General features: G+C 47.1%; 1 protein-coding gene across 1 annotated transcript; it reads left to right on the top strand.

The window, feature by feature from the left end:
• Window positions 1-7974: 7974 nt before the first annotated feature.
• LOC142578994 (uncharacterized) lies at window positions 7975-18262 on the top strand. The gene is made up of 4 exons (XM_075688759.1): window positions 7975-8522; window positions 15811-16041; window positions 17344-17428; window positions 18046-18262. The coding sequence occupies exons 1-4, from the start codon at window positions 7990-7992 to the stop codon at window positions 18256-18258; spliced, it is 1062 nt and encodes a 353-aa protein (XP_075544874.1). The 5' UTR covers window positions 7975-7989; the 3' UTR covers window positions 18259-18262.
• Window positions 18263-19095: the final 833 nt, after the last annotated feature.

Raw genomic sequence — 19095 nt, 5'->3', positions numbered from 1 at the left:
CACTGCACGGCAACGGCAAAAATAAGTTGCGTTCACAAACATGTACGTGGTGACTGAAGGGGATATTACGAGATTCATAATTTGTTTCTGCTGTGTCCTCAGTGAGCTAAACGAGGCATGTTGTTTATGTCTAGGGAAAGTTAGGGGCATGGTATAAATAATGCGTAGGCGATGTTCCAAATGGGTGGGTGAAATGCGCACTTTCCAGTAGAATATGTATGCAAGTGGTAGTGTTACTAGCCTGAGATGCCTGTGCTACAACCGAGGTCAAATTTTGCGAACATAAGGGGAATAATATGCCAAGTTTATGTGCGATGGTAAATACGTGTCGATCAAATACAGTGTTAAGAAATTGTAAACAAGTGTTCGAAAGTATCATGCTACTGCTATTAGCTATAGGTTTCCCAATGTCCCAAGAGAACTCTGCGTTTCAGATATTTTATACTTTGAAGGAATCGGCAGCATTTTATGTGCAATGGGTCATGTATTTAGAAGCGTTACGAATAACTATTGAACCCTCATATTCTTTCTTTTTAATTTTTCATGCGTTGTACATTAGTTTCTCCTGGTGTCCTCACTGAACTAACGGAGGCAGCTTCGTTATATCTGGTGACTGTAAGGACAAGTTAATGGGTTATGTGGAGGTGACATTCAAAATAAATGGGTAATTGGGTCTTTTGCAATAAGTTACATGTGCAAGCACTCTGGTGTTATGAGTGTGTCTAATGAGCGGGGAAAGATTGAGCCCACTTCTCTGGCAGAACTATAAAAGCCGCCAACACCAAATTTAGGGGAAATTGGTCGTACACTATGGAAACTCTCTTTGAGATGGTAAATTCGGTTGGAACAAACACAGCCTTTGTAAAAAATTACTTACTGAAGTGTCAGAGCGTGTGAAGCGGCCGCTATCAGCTATGCTTCCCAGTGTCCCGACATAACTGTAGTTTACAACAGGTTTATATTTTGTGGAAAGAGGTGGGGGAACATGGTAACTAATGTGCGACTAAATTTTTACACTCCTGGTCTGGCTAGAAACGTTGCAAATAATTAATGGGCCGTAGTTTTTCTTTCCCTATTTTCAGGGGTCATAACATGTTGCATCTTAGTTTCAGTGATGTCCTCGGTGAACTAAACAAGATATCTTGTTTATATTTGGCGAAAATAAAAGGTGCGTTATGGGTAATATGCACGTAAACTTCAAAGATAGGGCACTAAGCGTGACATTTGTAGTACATTACGCATGTAAGCTATCCGGAGCTTTATGAATGTGTTTTGCGAACAAAGAATTTATCCTGTTACCCTGGAAGAACGGTCAACTCAACAGATATCAAATCTAGCGGAAATTGAGTGTGTGTGTGGGGGGGGGGGGGCATTATAAACCAATAAATCATTGCATACCCCCCTCAGCAGTTGCGGTAGTTTTCAACAGATTCACTGGACATCTACTGTCGCAGGGCCGGGATGGCGAGTCGCATGCAAGGCCGGGATGGCCAGTCAATTTTTTATTTTTTTGTGAATATAGCTAGTAATTTATGTTGATTGTACGTCGTTGCGTATAACCTCGACAATACCATTACCTAAACTAGCGATGAATTCACACTGTAGACTTAAACAGCAAGTACAATTATTTGTTTAATTGAAATTCTTCGTAGCAAATGTGCGTTTTTTTATGTACGCTGTACTGCTGCTACTGGGCGGCATCCGAGACCACTGTGGGGCACTCATTGCCTTTTGTCCCTGTGTCATCTTGAGATTTAATATAGTTGCAAGAGATAAATGCAAATTCAGGTCACTTTTCGGGCTCCCATGGTTCACCATGTGTGATTGATAAATAGGTCCCTGAACCCGGCTTACCTTTCCCCTTCCCCCCCCACCCACCCAAGAGAGCTGGGAGGCTGCCCTGCTCGGCTGCTCTACCTTAGAGAGCCAAAGAGCTCTCGTGGCTAGGGCCCGAGCTGCCGCGGAGGCCACAGGAGTCCCGGACTAGGGACTCCTCCTGGATTTTGTAAGGGGCCAGCCCTTATGGTCGTCCTCAACTCTCTCTGTAAATAAGTGAAATAAATGTTTACCCCACCACCACCTGTCTGTTAAATATAAATATAGCTGACCGAAGCATTTACAGGCTATTTCACTTATTGTAATAGTAATTTGCAATATATATATATATATATAGAGAGAGAGAGAGATCAGAACTTCTGCGGTTTGCCCCCCCTACTCTAGAATTAGTTGGTACGCCATTGGGGTGTAATTTTGCTTATGAGTACATAGCAGTCCTGCAATGAACTGGATCAATTGCTAAGCAGGTGTCCCTTTTATATATGAAGTTTGGTGACGTCACTCACTGATTCGTATGTTGCTGTTGCCCCTTTCCCACCGGAGCAGCTTATGCAACCGTAATCTTTACCAGGAAACACGCGAGGAGGAGGAACGTGCCTCGCATTGTTCACAGGCGCCTTGTCATCCATCATGCGGTTTTGACGCTTGTTTTGTGCTTTTCTTTATTGAAATAAATACTGAGCTGGTGTGCTGTATGCCTAATTTCAAAGGAGCTAGTATGCAATTTTTTTCGGTTTTCTTTTTCTGCTGACGGACACGAAAAATCCCGACCAACTAGAGGCTAACAGCTTCGCTGTAATACTGCAACAATAAATGGAAACCTCCGCGGACGCGGATGGTCCAATGGCTGAATCACAAGCGGCTGCTTGCAAGCGCACCTCAAATAGCGCACCGCACGACCGAGCGCGACCACCTAAGAGGAGCAGCGTCATGTTCTATATAAAATCGAAGCGCGATAAGATCTTATCGTGCCCCGGGCGCTGTACGCTTTTGGTACTTTTGTGCCCTACTTTTGGTGCGAGGGTGAGCCGAGACGTATGGTGACTTGAGCGCCGTCTTCCCGCGCAAGCAAGTGGGAAGAGAGAGAGGGGAGCGAGCTGGCGGTAAATCCGCCTCTTTCATGTTCCTGTGCTGCCCTCTGACGCACGCCGCTGGAAACGTTTTGGAAGGGTGTCGGAGATTTCGCCTGTTGATTTGTGTACCTGCGCCCATGTTGAGTGTGCGTCGGTTGTGCGGTTCGTAAATCGCGATTAATTATTATTGGTTTCTCCGGGGCAGCATGTCGTTCACCCATCGAGTATAGTAGGTGAACATGCCCAAGTGCGCTGTTGTGGTAACAGCGCTGCTGATAAAGGCACGCTGAGTTCCGTCTGCCGACACGGCTGCCTTTAGTTCGTTGTAGCTGATGTCTGCGATTGCACATCGCTTTTTGTATTCCTTTTACCCATTCAATAAACATTTCGCAAATTCAAGGAACCTTCGAGCGCAGCCTTACACGTGGATTTGCTAAAGCGGTGAATTTGTTGACATCTACAGCTTCATATCGCTGTTAGCTTCGGTTATTGTATGTTTATACATCGCTGATGCGCATCGCTGATGTGAAATAATCTCAAAACGTAGCAAAACATACAGACGAGTCCGTATGAGCGGCCGAGTCCCTTAAACAACAGCAACTTTGATCAATACACATATAAATTACGGGCTGTTACTACTGATTCTCGGTTTTGTTTAACTTCACCATACTTACAGTTTGCGCGTGCTATGAAGTATTATTAGAGACAACTGTGCTCGGCATAAGTCCCCCCCCCCCCACTTATTTGCCGTGCAGTTCTCTCGTGAAAAGGCGGATGCCATCGCTGACACCGTTGGCAACTGAGCGAGTTTATGCTGCTGTATCGAATGCGCTGTCTCTTTCCTGTTTGACGCAGAGGTAAACAATGCTTCTTTGGAATTAATAAATGTCAGCATAACAACACACACAGACCCGCCATTTACGGGAATCGGTGACCAAAGTACAAGATGTTGGCACAGCGCTGTGTCGCCGCTTGCCGCTTACTGTGTACGTGCCGTGCGAAATGAAGAGTAGATATCAAATCACTATAGGGCCGCAACCTAACTATAAGAGCGGTTTCTTTACGAAAGGAACTGCTTATTTTAAGTCCAGCTCCATCGGTAGCGCGTGCACGAATTCGACGGGGTCAGGCCTAACCCAAACTTCGCTAAACAGGATCAACATTGACTCAAACTTCACGCGCACGGCTTGAGAGGACTGAAGCTCGTGCATTTCAACTTCGAAGACATGTCGACAAATTTTGAGCGCGAATAATTATATGTACAAGTGAATGAGCTGCAGCTATCGTGTTGCCGGTTCGACGGCTGATCACGCAGGGTTCAATCAAGCGCTATCACTGTCGGCACGCTGATTTTGTCGATGCTTTCGACACGAAAGCCCGTCGCGCTATATGACAACTCGCACCCATCGGTTGCGTCGTTGTCGGCCTATTACGATGAAATGGTCTCAGTGACACAGTGCTGAATAGTCGGCCAATCGTCGACGTCAGCGTCTTGTCGGTCTCGTATCGACCCAATGCTACCACGCCTTAAAACAGTACATGAAGTCAGGCATGCGCTGCCACCACCTGCAACAGTGGGCCGACGCTGCAAGAAGACTGCGTCAGCAATGTGTTTTTGAAGTGTCGCCCAAGTGTAACGCAGTGGTTTATCGATAAATTTGACAGCCGTCAATGCAAGGCGGCAACTACGTGGTCCACGATGCAGTTCGGACCAATTGAGCCCTGGCCCGTTTCTGTTTCAAAGTGGAGTTGCAGTCTTACGCACGTATTCGGCACCGCACCGACGTCGAGCTACTAGTAGAGTTTCAACGAGGTACATGGCACGAGCGTTTGCAACAGCGCGCCTCCAAGCGCTTTCTTTTTTTTCGGGGTACTTTCCCCCCGATATCTGGCCGCGCGCCTAGCCACCATAGCGCGGCCGCGCGCGGGCGTCCCTTCCAAAACGTTTTGCGACTAATCCGCTAGGGCAGGGCGCATGCGAGTGCGGGTGGGAGTGGAGAGCAGGTTGGCGTGCGCCTCGTTGTATAGTGCGGCCGTGGCTGCGCATAGTTGTCCGCGTGGCTGAGCGCATGCACAGCCCGCGCGCCCTATCTGTGGGCAATTTCTGTCGCGTATGCAAAGACGGCGAGTTCAGGGCGTGGCAACGTCTTCCCGCGCGTGTAGTGCTTGAGGTTGCGGAATCTCGAGTTTCGGAGATGCGTTGAAGCGAGAGGCAGACGAAGCATTCGCTGCCGGCGCTTTTCACGATATCGTCGTCCTTTTGCGGGCAACACTGTCAGCCGCGGGGGGGGGGGGGCGGAGTGGACGCGAAAGCGTGGCTGGCTTCGCTTCGTACCGCCGATGTGGATATCGTAGGCATGGCATGAAACCGTATCTCGTTGCCAACTCTCAAACTCAACAAAATATGGTTTTTAAAGCGCAGCTCAGGCATCTGTTCCTGCGGCGAGCGTCGGCGTCCTCGTAACCGAGGGAACGAGCGCAGCAGGGCATAAAAGACTGCGACAGCAATGAGATCGCGTCAGGAGGAAACTGGAGGAGGAGTGTGCAGCAAGCGGAGGAGGAGGGTATGGCGAAAGCGTGAGAAGCGCAGTGCCGCGCAAGACGGGCTTTGCGACGGAGTAGCGTGTCGTCTCTATGGAAACAAAGTGCTGCATGAGCAGAGGTCTGTCTGCGGCGGCTGCTGTGAATCGCGCCCACGCGTCACCCACGCGCTGCCTCTCGCGATCTCCCGATTAGCGAGACAGCTGCACCACACTTCGCTCCATTTGAAACGTGCCGCATGAGACAGATTGTCCGCGCCAGCCAATATATCGCGAAATGAAAACACGTACAGAGCTGCGGTCAAATTTCTCTTAAGGAGTATCGTAATCGTCGGCGAACTTTTCTAATAAAAATTTGCTTTTTCCGATTGCCCGATAGTTCGATAAATATTGCGGCCCCTTGCGCGTGTGCGAAAAATTCATCGGTGGCTTTACTTATTGGTATAAAATATAGAATTTCAACATAACAACTTTTCGATATAACGAAGCAAATTGCCGATTTTACCGACTTCTTTATATCGAAATTTAACTGTAGTGCGGGTATTAGTGTGGACTGCGCATCAACGTCAAAGGCTCCAAGGGCTTGATGGTCATTCACTGCAGTGAGGACACCTGAATCCCCACTTGACCTCCTATGGACAAATGACGGCAGCAGTGCAGAAAGGCCACTCAACAAAGAAAATGACAATAAAACGATAGCAGGGGCATGTAGGCTTGTTATAACTAAGCTCATTTATTTGGTGTGCTGCATGGCGAGCCTGCACTGGTGACCTCAATGGTGAACTGCACGTGAAGGAGTGCATGGTTTTGTGAAGAGTGTTGAGAATACATAATGGTAGGATAGCAATATTGTGGCAACTGCGAAATTTCATTAAGTCAGACACTAAACTTTTGGTGACAATCTGCTTGTATATATGTGAATATAAATTTAGTGGTACAGTTCTGAAGATTAAGTTGCCTGTATTATTCACAAGATTTGGGAGATATGTGGAGTTTATCACGTGCAAGCTACTGCAAAAAACAGCCCATGACACTGAGAATATGATAAGAAAATTGGAGGGTCTACACCAATTTCCATGACATTAAGTACAATGTTGCATTAAACAATTAGTGTGTGCACTTGTTTCAGCAGAAATAAGAATTGCAATTTTTTTTACATGAGTTGGCAACATGATTCACATTTGTAATTGTGTGATGCTGATGCCATTTTAATACTGGTTACTACTGATCACCATGTAGCTTCGTACAAGTTACTAGCAGACGCACCTGTTGACTGAAATTTTGTGAGCTATGCTGTTTAATGTCATACCGACACATTTCAAACGGAATGTAGCCCTCATTCTTAATGTGAAGACGCAAATTTCAGTACAACCTAAGCCACCAGGGGTGGCTAAAAGGGGTACGACCGACCCCCAGCAATTTCTCCTGCACCCCCCCTCCCCCCGTTTACTCCTCTAGCGCCATGGAGTGTCCCCTGTACCTCAATAAAAATGAACTACACACACATATAAGGGATGTCCCACGTAATTTGTGCCAAAATTTAAAAAAATATGAGGGTGCCACGTTGCTTGGGGCAAGTCAGGCAATTTTTTTTGTAATTCGCCCAATTACATAATTATTTACTATTAGCTGATCAACTTCTCCCATTAATCAGATCAAAATTGTCAATCAGAAAATTGTAGGCCATCATGAAAAATTCCCTATCTATATTTCTGTAGCTCTAGAGACGCGTTACAGAAAAACTTTTTCCAAGCATGAAAGAAGCTCACAAACGCACGCGAAAGATGCCACGTGACTAGTCGCGCGGCACTTTCTTGTGTTTTGCGGGCTTTCTTTGACGTCACGAGCGAAATATGGTTCGATTTCAGGAACAGCTTTCTGCGCAGCACCTTTGCAGTTGTGGTGAAACCCATAAACTTGCGTGACCACGTGGCGTTTTCCATCACAACGCCGGTGGTGCCACCTTCGGTCATTGACCTCTCGATCGCACTCGGATTTTTTTCATCCAAACTAAGGACGGAGCTACCTGCATCGCTTCTCCACTGAAATGTGGCACAGATGTCCAGAAAGTCAATTCCATCAAGAACTAACGGCTTAATCTATGGTTGGTCAAAACATCGACAGATATAGTACAAAGTGTACCCTTCAGATGAACCGAAATTTCCAGCGTATATTATGCTTGGTGATCAAGACGATTGTCAATAACTCATTTTCCTGTCCATGCGACGGGGACGACAACTGTCACCTATAGTTTTCACTCTTGCAAGCTGCCTGTTGGGGCACAGCTCAGAACTACGAGCTCGCGATCGAGCAGCGCATCACACGAGCTTTGCGAGGACGACGACGAAGGCACGAGAGTGCGGCACACCGGGCACGTGACAACGCGCTTTCTTTCAAACTGACCCACTAGGCTCGGCGCTCAACCGTCCAGTCGGCCGTTGCTGACCGCACTGGAGGGTCTGCCGACCCGGTGGGTCTGCCGGGTCTACCGACCTGATCTGCCGACCTGATCGTCGCCAAGCGTGTCGCGCTGGTCAGCTATGCGGACGACCTGCTGCATCTGCATGGACACCATTCAGGCCGGCAGCAGCAGCGACTCGAGTAGCGGCAGGAACAGCGTGAGCGCGACCGAGTGCGGCCATGTCTTCCACGAGGCTTGCTTGCAGCGCTGGCTGGCAGCGTCCAGGAGCTGCCCAACCTGTCGCAAGCCGCTCCGTGCGCATGGGACTGTGAAGCTCTTCCTGGACGCAGCGGACGTGCTGCCCGGAGGTTGCATTGGCAACGACGGCGGTCCACTGCAGCTGCTCCAGCGTGAACTAGGCGAGGCCAGGTCACAGCTGGAAGCGGCCGCTGTCGCTGAGAGGAGGCAGCAGGAGGCGACCGTCGCGCTACGCAGCAGCATGCGCCAGATCGAAGGCGTTGCGCGAACGTACAACGCCAAGTACGTGAACTCGCTGCGCGAGAACTGCCACCTGAGGACGCAGCTGAGGGGCCTGAGAGAAGAGCTCAGGGATAAGAGACACCTCCGCAGGGAGAACATAGCCCTTCAGGCTCGCCTACACGCCAAAGAACGGTACGCAGTATACGTATATATAGACATTGTTGTACACCTGGCAGCATAGGCGCCGAAAACGGAGGGGGGGGGGACTCCGGGGCTGGAGACCCCCCCCCCACATACTCAATTTGTCATTACCAGAGTTTTCTCACCCACGTCATTTGAGGTTTCTTTTGACTAGCCTCGACCATTTCACTTAAATATGTTATTGTGGCTAATAGCTTACAGCATCATTGTCGCGGACGTGCACGGATTTTAATTCATACTTTGCTTCATTTCTACAAATCCTGACAATAGGAGAACAAGCGCATTAGCAGTATCAGCTGCGGCTGCGTCATCCGTATTTTCTCCCTTCAACATTGTTTTAAATTTCCACTGTAAAAACCATGCACATACACAATATATATTTAACTATATACACAGGATAAACTTTATTATATCTTTAAAGAGAAGGAGGTAGCCAGTTAACAATTATTTCTAAAGGAATAGACAGCTTATTCCTAGAGAATGAATATGTTGTATGTTCACTTCGTTTCAAAATGCTATGCGTGCTTCTTTTGGCCCTGAAAAAAAAAAAAGAAACTTTAGGCGTTAGTGATCCCTTCGGCACAGTCTTTTATCAACGGGGTGTGAAAAACACGTGAATGATACGTGTCTCAGTATCGCTTATCTTTACAGTAAGCAAAGATAAGGACTCGTTAAAAAACTTCTAATAATTTTACAACATTTATTAGGGATGGAAACATGGCTTGCATGCAGAGGTCATAAACATACACAGAGTGTCCCAATTAACTATCATGCACCAAGATTTTTTAAAAAATGCATTACTCAAAACCTAGTGCATATTGTTTCTAGTGCAGTGGAGCAGCTGCCCGTAATTTTTTCATTACTGAGATTCAGTTAATTGGAATTATCTAACTCGAGATGTACTATCATAATTATCAAAGTGTCAATGAGGCATTTGTAGGCACAGCCAAGGGACATACTGCGGTGTTTTCAGCAACGCACAAATTTTTTCCGACTGATAAATAAATCCTGCGAAATATGACCAATACCACGTGATTGCGCTCCCACCCGCATCACAAGGCAGCGCCCTTGAACGGGCTCCTGGGTTAGCCAGGACGAAGTGAAGGAAATAAAGAGAAAAATCACCGCCCAAGCCACCCGTGCAGATGGTTAACCAGCGAAGCTGAAACGTGCGGCCCCGGTGTTTATCACTGGGTTATGGGGAGCACACGCGCCCATCTCCTGGGGGCGAGCTCCACCACTGGAAAAGCTGGCGCCACCGTCAGCGTGACGCGGTATGAGGGATCACGTGGATGCAGCGGCCGCGTCGGCTGCTTCGGAAGCGCCGAAACTGAAAACGAAAGCTTAAAGTCCCACCTGCGCTGTGGTTCTGATTAAGTGGTGAGGTTTTCCCGCCTTGGGTATCTGCTTGACAGCATTTGAAATAACTATAATAGGTAGTGGCTGATTTTTGAGGCGTGCAGCATGGTAGGCTACTGCTCAGTGCCGGCCGTACGCAACGGAGCCAGGTGTCAGCCTTATTCACACATAGCCGCGGGACAAGAAGCTGCGTGAAGCTTCGGTCGGGAAAATTAGAACCGGCAAACAGCCATCGGCTAGAACGCGGTCATGCAGCAAGCACAGACGCGCAGAAGATTTCTGCTACGGCGTCGGGACTGCGATGTTCGGTAAGGGCAGAAAACGCGCACTGAGACGCCCGTCCACGCCCGCTGCCCGGCTAATGTCATGACGCTTTATTTGGTCTACGAACTTGCTGATGCTTGATTCTGGTAAGTTCACTGGAATGGAAGGGGAGCGGTAAGAAGCACATCAGAAAAAGGCGTGACACATGGTAATGTTTTTGTTGTGAATTAACGCACTGGATTACGAAAAATAAGCAGCGGGAAATCGCACGCTGAGAAGACCGATAAACATGCAGTGCGACGCAACTTGAGAAATAATATTGAAACGTCCAAGAATTTACAAGAAAAAGAGACTGAATCGTCGCGACGGCACATCACAGTCGCCGTAGGCATCGAAGTCTCTCACTCTGTAACGAAATTATTTTTAAACAGCTCTGATAGCGTCCACGCAACAATGGTTGCTTGTGTACTGTCAAATGCTCATATTCTGCGGTCTAAAGCTCACGGCACGGCACGAAAACGCGCCCGCAGCGAAAGCAAAAATGGGCAGTGGCTTAGCTCGGCTATGCCAGGATATACGTAGCGAAAGCTAAGGAATAGCATCATTAGCCTTGGTTAATCTTGACTGCAAGTCAAGGTTAGTCTGGCTGTCTAGCTATGTTAGGGCGTTTAGCCAGTCGTTCGGCGCGCTGTTAGTCTGTTTCCTGGGCGATTCGTTTCCTCTTCATCCCGTTCCGATGTCGATTCCATGCCTCCTCCTGCTTTCAGAATTGTCGCCGTGCGTACTGCCGCCTCAACTGGTTGCGGCGCACGCTAGCTCTCCTTTTCAATCCTCCGTCATGTTATCAGGCATGCGACGCAGCTGGCGAAGCAAGCGGAGGCGAGCGCAACGACGAGGAACGCAGTGTGACGTAATGTGCCTCCTCGGAGCACGGCCACGGCGAAATCGCAAGTTCGCGGCAAGTGGAGCTATCGCTTTAAAACATTGTGCGCGGACATGCATGCAGACGCGCAGTCGGTCGCTGCGAACCCGTGCACTCGCTGCGTTGAGGCTCCATTCTGATATGCTCCATTCGGTTATACAGACAGCCCATTATAGGAACATATTTCAGATAGTTTACTCTCAGCGTTTGCCTATTGCCTACCTTTCACGCAAGAAGCCGATTCGGGAGACTCCATCGCGGCGACCGCGCGCAGTGGTGCTCACAGTACATATTCGGTAAAGAGATAGCGTCTATAAATGATTATATGCTTTCAGTTTGCTCACGATTATTATTTTGACAGTAAAAAACTTCCCTCCGTTTCCGTGTTGAGAGTACTTAGAGATATGTCCAGGAGGGCTGCCGCGTAGTGTTCTTATTGAGCGCCGTAAGCCAAACTTATGAGTATCGCGCCGCGTTATCCCTCAAACTACGCAAGGGAGGCGCTTCCGAGAGATGGCGACTCCGTAATTCCTCGCCCAGAAAATAATGTCGAGAGCAACGCCACCTAGACCACTAAGACAAGAGAAGGCCCTAGTGCTCAGCGAGTGACGTCACAGAGAAGAGGCCAGCGGCGTGCCCGGGGAAACGGGTTGAATGAAGGGATCGCGCCCTTATGGGCAACGTTAACCTGAGCGCAGTTATTGTTTTTTTAGGCATAGTTGAGCAGATGGCCCGCAGAGAACAGAGGGCGTTCCAAGATTGTTTATGCAAAAATATTTACACGCTGCATTATTAAAAAGCCCGTACATAAAAAATGAAATGGTTCTACCTGAGGATTGAGAACGAATTTCTGGTAAATGATGACAGGGAGCATGGCTTATATTGAAAAGTGACAGTGCTGCCCTCTTCTTCAGAGTAGCTTCTTTGCCTTGATTTATCGTCGGCGTCAAAGAGTTTGCCCTTCATGTATCCACAAAAGTTCAACGAAATGTTACCACTGCACAATAACACATATCTCATGACAACTTCACTGGTGTGCCCTTCTTCACATTCGGGACACATGTATTTATTCCAGTATAGATTGAGCTCTAAACGAATTATTTCGCTTTCGAGGCATTATTACATACAGTACCGCAGTCCACATATTTACAACACTGCAAATGAGTTTAGCAATGGAGATACAAAACATTCTTGCAACTATTTACAAAGAAACAGCTGCCTTATTCCGCAGAATTCCAGCTTTTCTCTTCGCGTTAGCATTAGCACCCAATATTCTGTCATTGATCTTGCGGAAACATGAACGCATGATTTTTCGGCCCCGATTAGTAACTGCTCCAGCAATCGGGCACGCAGCACTTATTAGGCATATCCTGGCATGAACGTAATCCACATTCCGCGGCAATGAAGGCTTGCCGGACACACAACCGCAATGACAACACAAGCACTGGGACTACATGCACGGTTCATGTCCAGAAAAAAAATTGCGCTCGGAAACATGTCGCAGCATGCCAGGACTTTTCTAACCCCGAAACGATCCAAGGAGCGGCAGGGTTCCCGGAACTAATCGAATTATCACCGTTGTCGCCTACTCGGTCTTCCGCGTCTCATTTTCAACACAGGTGCGCCGCTCGTAGCTTTGTAGCACGCTGCACGGAATTTCTGTGAGCCTCTTTTGCGTGACGTACTCAAAGGGAGAAAGTACAGCCAGGCCTTAAGTTGGGGAGAGGCGCACTACGCCCTCTCCTATTTAGCCCTCTCGCGCTTCTCCCTCGCTCTCGCGCACCCTTCCTCCCCGACTCACGAGAAGGTATCTGACGGGCGAGGAGGACATTCCTCTCGCAAGGATAAAAAGGTACAAAACAGCGCCACCGGGGGAGACTCTCTCGGACGCCGGACCCCTAACCTGCTGCACTGGAGTACTTGCCGGAACCCGTGAGTGACCTCGCTTGCCTGACTATCCCGGGCAACGAGGCCAGCCTATTATTACTTATTACAAAGAGGGCTTTCCTCTGCCAGTGTTCTATTTTGCTGGTAGCAATAAACGTAGTTACAGTCGACGCCGCTGGTTGCCTTGTTCGTTCGAACCCGACGTGGCAGCGATTCCCGCGCTACGGGTTGGGGAGTACGGATCCTATGTGGGGCTAGATCCGGAGCTCGCCTTCAGCCCTAGCCGTACGCAGAGTGGTGACCCCGCATTCGGCGCTATCAACGTGGATCGAATTTGGCAACACTGCGAGTCTTCTGGTATGCGTTGGCGCTAGGACTACCGACGTTTCAACGAACAATGGGGGCTGGCTTGTCTGACCTCTAAGATTTGTTCTTGTCGGATGTAGCGGCGCGAAATCGGGGACCTATTGCTAACGTGGCGGCAGCTGCCGAACACTCTACGCGTCGTCTATTCGCCAAAGCGCTGCGTGAACAGAGGTCCGTGTGCGGCGGCTGCTGTGAATCGCGCCAAGACAGCCTGCCAACGCCGCTGGTGGGTTCGACCCGCCTTGCAAGAACGAGAGAGAATGGGTCATGCCAATGCTTTGATTCTTGTATCTGTCTTATCTCTTGTCACATAGCATCGGGTAACATTTGATTGTGTCTGGTTAGCAAGCGGCCAGACGACGGTGGCGCGGCGAGGACGCTCGCTCGCTCGCGCGCGTGTTGAGGACGGACAAACGGTGCCAAGAGATGGCGACACGTGTGTCACGAAAACGATGGATGCTCTGCCTTCCCTGCGACGCGGCCGCCAGGCAAGCTGTCCGGTCTGAACAGGGCGCTCACCGCCTCGCCACGTTGAAAATCCGCTTGGCCGCTTTGCCCGCCCCGCCTTCGGTGTGAATGCGCCCTTCGCTCCGTTTGTAACATGCCGCACTAGGCGGATTGTCCGCACCAGCCAATATATAGTGAAATGAAGACCCATATAGAGCTGCACTCAAATTTCGCACTAGGAAGTATCATAATCGCTTAATTTTTAAAGCGAAGCTTTTGTCAGGGGAGAGCATGTATATAGATGGCAGGCACGAGTAAGAGAGGAAAGGTGACCTGAGAAACTCTTTCCACCCCGCCGTGTCGAATGCCCACAGTACCCTCTGGAGCTCTCTGGGGGTCGCCACATTAGCCGCCTGACAGCTGTAATTATCCGTGACTCCCCTAAAAAGCATTGCAGAAACTGTAGAGAGGAGAGAGAGGCAGTTCCCATACAAGAGAGGGGGAGGTGACCTGAGAAGGCAAGAAAACCCCACTACTGTACCACAGCCATTGCAACCGGTAGGTTGCTGCTATTTCTGAAAATAAAACCATGCAAATATTATTACTTACTCAGGGTGTGAAGAGCTGCACTAATTAAAGCGCACCGCAGGGTTCAGGAGACACTACCGAAGCAGTCAACCGTCAAATTAACACTTTTGTGCCCGCTGGATTACCCTTGTGGTTGTGGCATTGCTAGAGGTTGTGGATTTGATCCCAATTGTGGCAACCGCATTTCGATGGTGGCAAAATAGAAAACGCACGTGTACTTAGATTTTGGGACATGTTAAAGAACATCACGGTGTCAAAATTAATCCGGAGTCTGCCACTGCGGCAAGCCTCATAATCCAAATGTGGTTTTGGCACTCGCAGCCCCATAATCCAATTCAAGTTTAATACTTCTGCCACAATGCGATGTGCCATGTGAGGCAATGACAATGCTCAACCCTCTCGGAGGTTATAAATTATGGCTCACAACAATGCCTCTCCCTGTGTGTTCTGTGTACTATGCAGACAATCAGCAGTGGTAACAGGCAAAGTAACGGTTAACCTCAACTCTCCACTCTCGTGTTAGCTTGAACGTTGAAGAAATTGGGCTTTAGCCTTCACCATTGCTGCTAATTATCGTCAATCAAAGCATCCAGCACGAAAAGCTTCGCTTACATAGATTCCTATAGTGCATGGGATCTGCATATATCTTTTGTCTTTATGGTGTTGACACACTTATCGCAGCCTGAAAAACATTTATTGCACCTTTGACTTAGACACAATTGCAGAAGCCAATAGCAACTGCCGCATGGTTTGATGTCTGCTCAGTGTGCTCAGAAGTCTTGGTACCACTAATGACAACACTGTATAAAATTTCGTTGTTAAAGCTCTTTGCATGACTATTCCATTGTAATGTAGTTTCAAGAGAACATCATGCAATGTTTGTTCAGACACAGAGGCCGGCACTAAATTTTAAGGAATTCTAAATTATTCAGCTTTACACCTCTGTTTCTTCACACAAATTTGGCTAAATAAGGTACAATGATAGCTTAATTCAGTTCTTTGAAGGCAAAAACTAAATCATGGGGTGTTATGTGCCAAAACCATGATCTAATCATGAGGCATGCCGCAGTGGGGGACTCCACAAATTTGAATCGCCTGGCTTTCTTTAATATGCACCTAAATCTAAGCACACTGGTGCTTTCACATTTTGCCCCCATAGTTCTTCGAAGGCTAAAAAAATTTGTGCTCACAAATGTCTGCAGGAAAATCTTATTTTGATAGGCTGAGTAATTTTGAGGGGCGAGTCTTCTAAAACCTGTTTGTACTGCAGCACTTTCGTGCATGCTTTTCTCAACGTTGACATAACATCATGACATTTCCATTTCTTTGTATTTCCCCTGGCGTTACAGCAGTGCACACAGATACACTTGACTGATTTTCACCCACTCACCAGAGCCTCAGCCTTGTATGCTGTAGTCATGCTGGTACTTTCTTTTCATGTAACAGCCAACTGCAGACAGTAACGGACAGCCGATCACAGCTGAACAAGGAGGCGCTCGACTTAAGGAGAACGGTGGCCCGCTTGGAAGTTCTGACGAAAGAGAGAATGGCCCGCATACGTGCGTTGGAAGGGGATGTTAGTCACCTCAAGGACAGGCTCCACAGGGCTGAACACAAAGCGAGGAAAGGCAGCACTTCTGCGAGCTCAAATGCCGATGATGGTCCGTTTGCAGAAAGGTGAGAAGCAGTATTGATTTCATAGAACAGATTGCTCTTTCATCTGCAGCACCAACTTTGAGTACAAAGAGACACCCAAGGGAAATATTAAAGGAACAGTAAAGTGAAGAGTTCTTTCATAACTCAGTTTCTTTCATATGGCAGAAAAGATTATTTTAGGGGTAAAATAAATACCAAAGTTCACCTTTTTTTCTTAATTTCACACAGAAAACGACAGAGCCAGTTACGCCAGTGTGACATCATGAATTTCACATTTCTTTTTTTTATATGTGGGCTGTTTTGCAAAGGAAACATTCTACTGTTGCCTACTTTCTCTTTGCATACTGTTGAACTCATTTTTTATACTAATAACAAACTGGTTGCAATAATGTGCCTTTATCTGCTACTATACGGCTGCCACATGGTGTTGACCGAACTGGAAAAAATGCTTCGCGGCAGACTATGAAACCTTCAGTTTGTCATTGGCAGAGAGCAATTAGATGCTAGGTAAATGCCTGACATCAGTATGCTTAACTGCTATGTCCCGCATTAGAGCACACATAAGATCCTTGCTGATCACTTGACAAAGTCCCCAGAAAAGTTTTCCTGCTGCTGTTAGACCCTCTTGTGCCATTGCCTGTTTTCCTTCTTTGTGCACTTGCTAGCTCATAACTCTGTCTGGCGGTTGGCTTTCTTGCAAAGTCTACGTGCCTAAATTCCAGCTCAACAACTTTGTGCAGTACTGCAAAGGCTAGGGCTCTTCAGCCAATCAGCAATGAAAGCCGATTGTGCCTTCTGAGAAGGGAGGACTGGCGCACTGTACACTGAAAATCCTTTTCGGCAAGCTTCCATTCAGTTGGCATCAAGCGATGCGCCCTGTACCTTTCATTGTGCTGCACAAAGTTGGTAAGACAGAATAGTGGCCACATTTTTCTATATATGGGTGTGAATTTGGCAGCAAAATATGTGTTATACTTCGAGCGCGGTTCTTTGTTTAACCAGAGGTATTTTCTCAGGCTAGCAACACTGAAATGAAAAATTGTTACTTCGCCATGCAAATAGGGAACTATCTCACTATATGCTACTGCAGGGCAAAGTTTGTTGTGCCTATAACGAAAACCTGAGAAATGGGCCGCTAAAAAGAAGATGCAGCTGAAATTCGATGCGCAAATGTCAGTCATTACACGACAGCGTGTAGAACATTTGCCAGCAATGCCATTTTGGCACCCATGCTCATTGAGCACAGTAAGGATGTATAATATCTGGTGCCTGCCTTAGACATAGCAATTCCTTAATTTTTATTTTTTTTTGTTTTTCATGCAGCCCAGCGCCTCAACGAATGAAGCGTCCACGCATGACAAACCCTGAAGAAACACCTTCTCCAAGTGTTGCCTCCCCAGCTCTTCACGTAAGCTTGAGAACCACTTATTGGTGTAGGTTTTCGCTTAAGTGGTTGTAATTTGCACATGTCTCACTTTAGCATTATAAAGGTAATGATCTTGGAAGCCATGTTTTGTTATAAAATTGCATAAAGTCTGTAACAAAAATGTTGTCGCAGAACCTATGGATACGTACATTATCAATGCATTCTAACTATGTGGTGGAAACTTGGAGGATAACGGATAGACTTGAAAGGAACATAAGCACCATTTAACGAGTGTTGGATGGAAAAATGAAAGGCATAATCTTAAGAGATAGGAAGATGGCAGTATGGAATTGGGACAAATGCAGGCAGCTGATATTCAAGTTGGGATATCCTTAAAACTAAACCTGCTGCTCTATCGCCAGTCTGGTTGCGAAGGGAACAGAAACAGTCAAATGTGGCATTGGATTAGATATAGAGATGTTAAATTAGTAAATATGGAGCCGTAGTATTGAGGTCGCTGGTAGAAGTCTTTGCCCTACAGTGTACTTAAATTTACTCTGATGATGATGATGACAGCTCTTGTTATTGCGCTGGCCTTTTTTCTTATATGACCTGCATTTTTATCTCTAGTGATCCTTGCTGCATCAATTTTGTTTCAGACTGTGACCTCTGCTTGGTGCTCGACGGCTCCAAATGGCACGACACCGATGAGGGAACCACTGCTGCCATGGAACACAAGCTTTTCCCGTCCACCTGCTGCTACAGCATCATTCAATTCAGTCAACTGGACTGGCTGCAATGCTCTAGGCGGTCATTCGGATAATGTTGCTGGATCGAATCCATCTCTGAATAAATTCTACGGTGCTTTCTAATATACTGATGCTTGCATATGCCATTGTTAGCTTATTTCATTTTGTGTAAATATTTTCTTTATCCTAGCAAATGTACCATCCCATTTATGGATACCAGAACACAAATGCACTCAAATTTCACATTTTTGTACTTTAACTTCACTGAACACTTACATACCTCTTATTTCGCACACACAAAAATATTATTGACGCGCTGTGAAAAGTGTTGTGCAAGTATATTTCTAACCTGTATGTCCTAAGTTGGAATGTGGCACATATGGAATTCTTATTATGATACAAATTTATTTAAAGAGCCCAAATAATGTTTTGCCATGTCTGATTGTGATGTTCGAGTACGCACATATTCAGGCCACTGCCATTATTACATTTCTGTGATGTGACCCAAAGGAACCAACAACCACCTTTCCTTGCAAGTGGCTAACCTCCTTAGATCACCTGAAACACCTATCGAGAGTTGTAAATAAAGAACTATAGGATGAAGTTGGGCACCGACACGGAGGGATGCGAGGATTTGGAGGTTATACTTCTCACCCGAGGTCAGCCGACCCTCGGACATCTCCAAAAAGCACCTTTTCTCTCTGTGTGTGTGAGCATGTATGTAGCCATTGAGCTTGCTGATCACGTTTCCTTCCTCCATGGTGCTGGTAAAAGCGTCACCATTGTTATAATGAACCGGTCTGGTTATACCGCAGAATCGCCATTTTACAAATGCTTTCATTATGACTTCACTAAACAAGTCTCTCTAAAAGCCATGCAATACCTCATTACAGAAATTCTGACAATGTGATCGATTCTTTCATTCCACTAAGTCCTACTGAAAGTCCTGCTTTTACTGAA

The sequence above is a fragment of the Dermacentor variabilis genome, chromosome 4 (genome assembly GCF_050947875.1).
Source record: "Dermacentor variabilis isolate Ectoservices chromosome 4, ASM5094787v1, whole genome shotgun sequence".
In the NCBI taxonomy this organism is placed as follows: domain Eukaryota; kingdom Metazoa; phylum Arthropoda; class Arachnida; order Ixodida; family Ixodidae; genus Dermacentor; species Dermacentor variabilis.
Note: the sequence above shows the minus strand (reverse complement) of the source record. Positions and strands in the feature narration are given on the sequence as shown.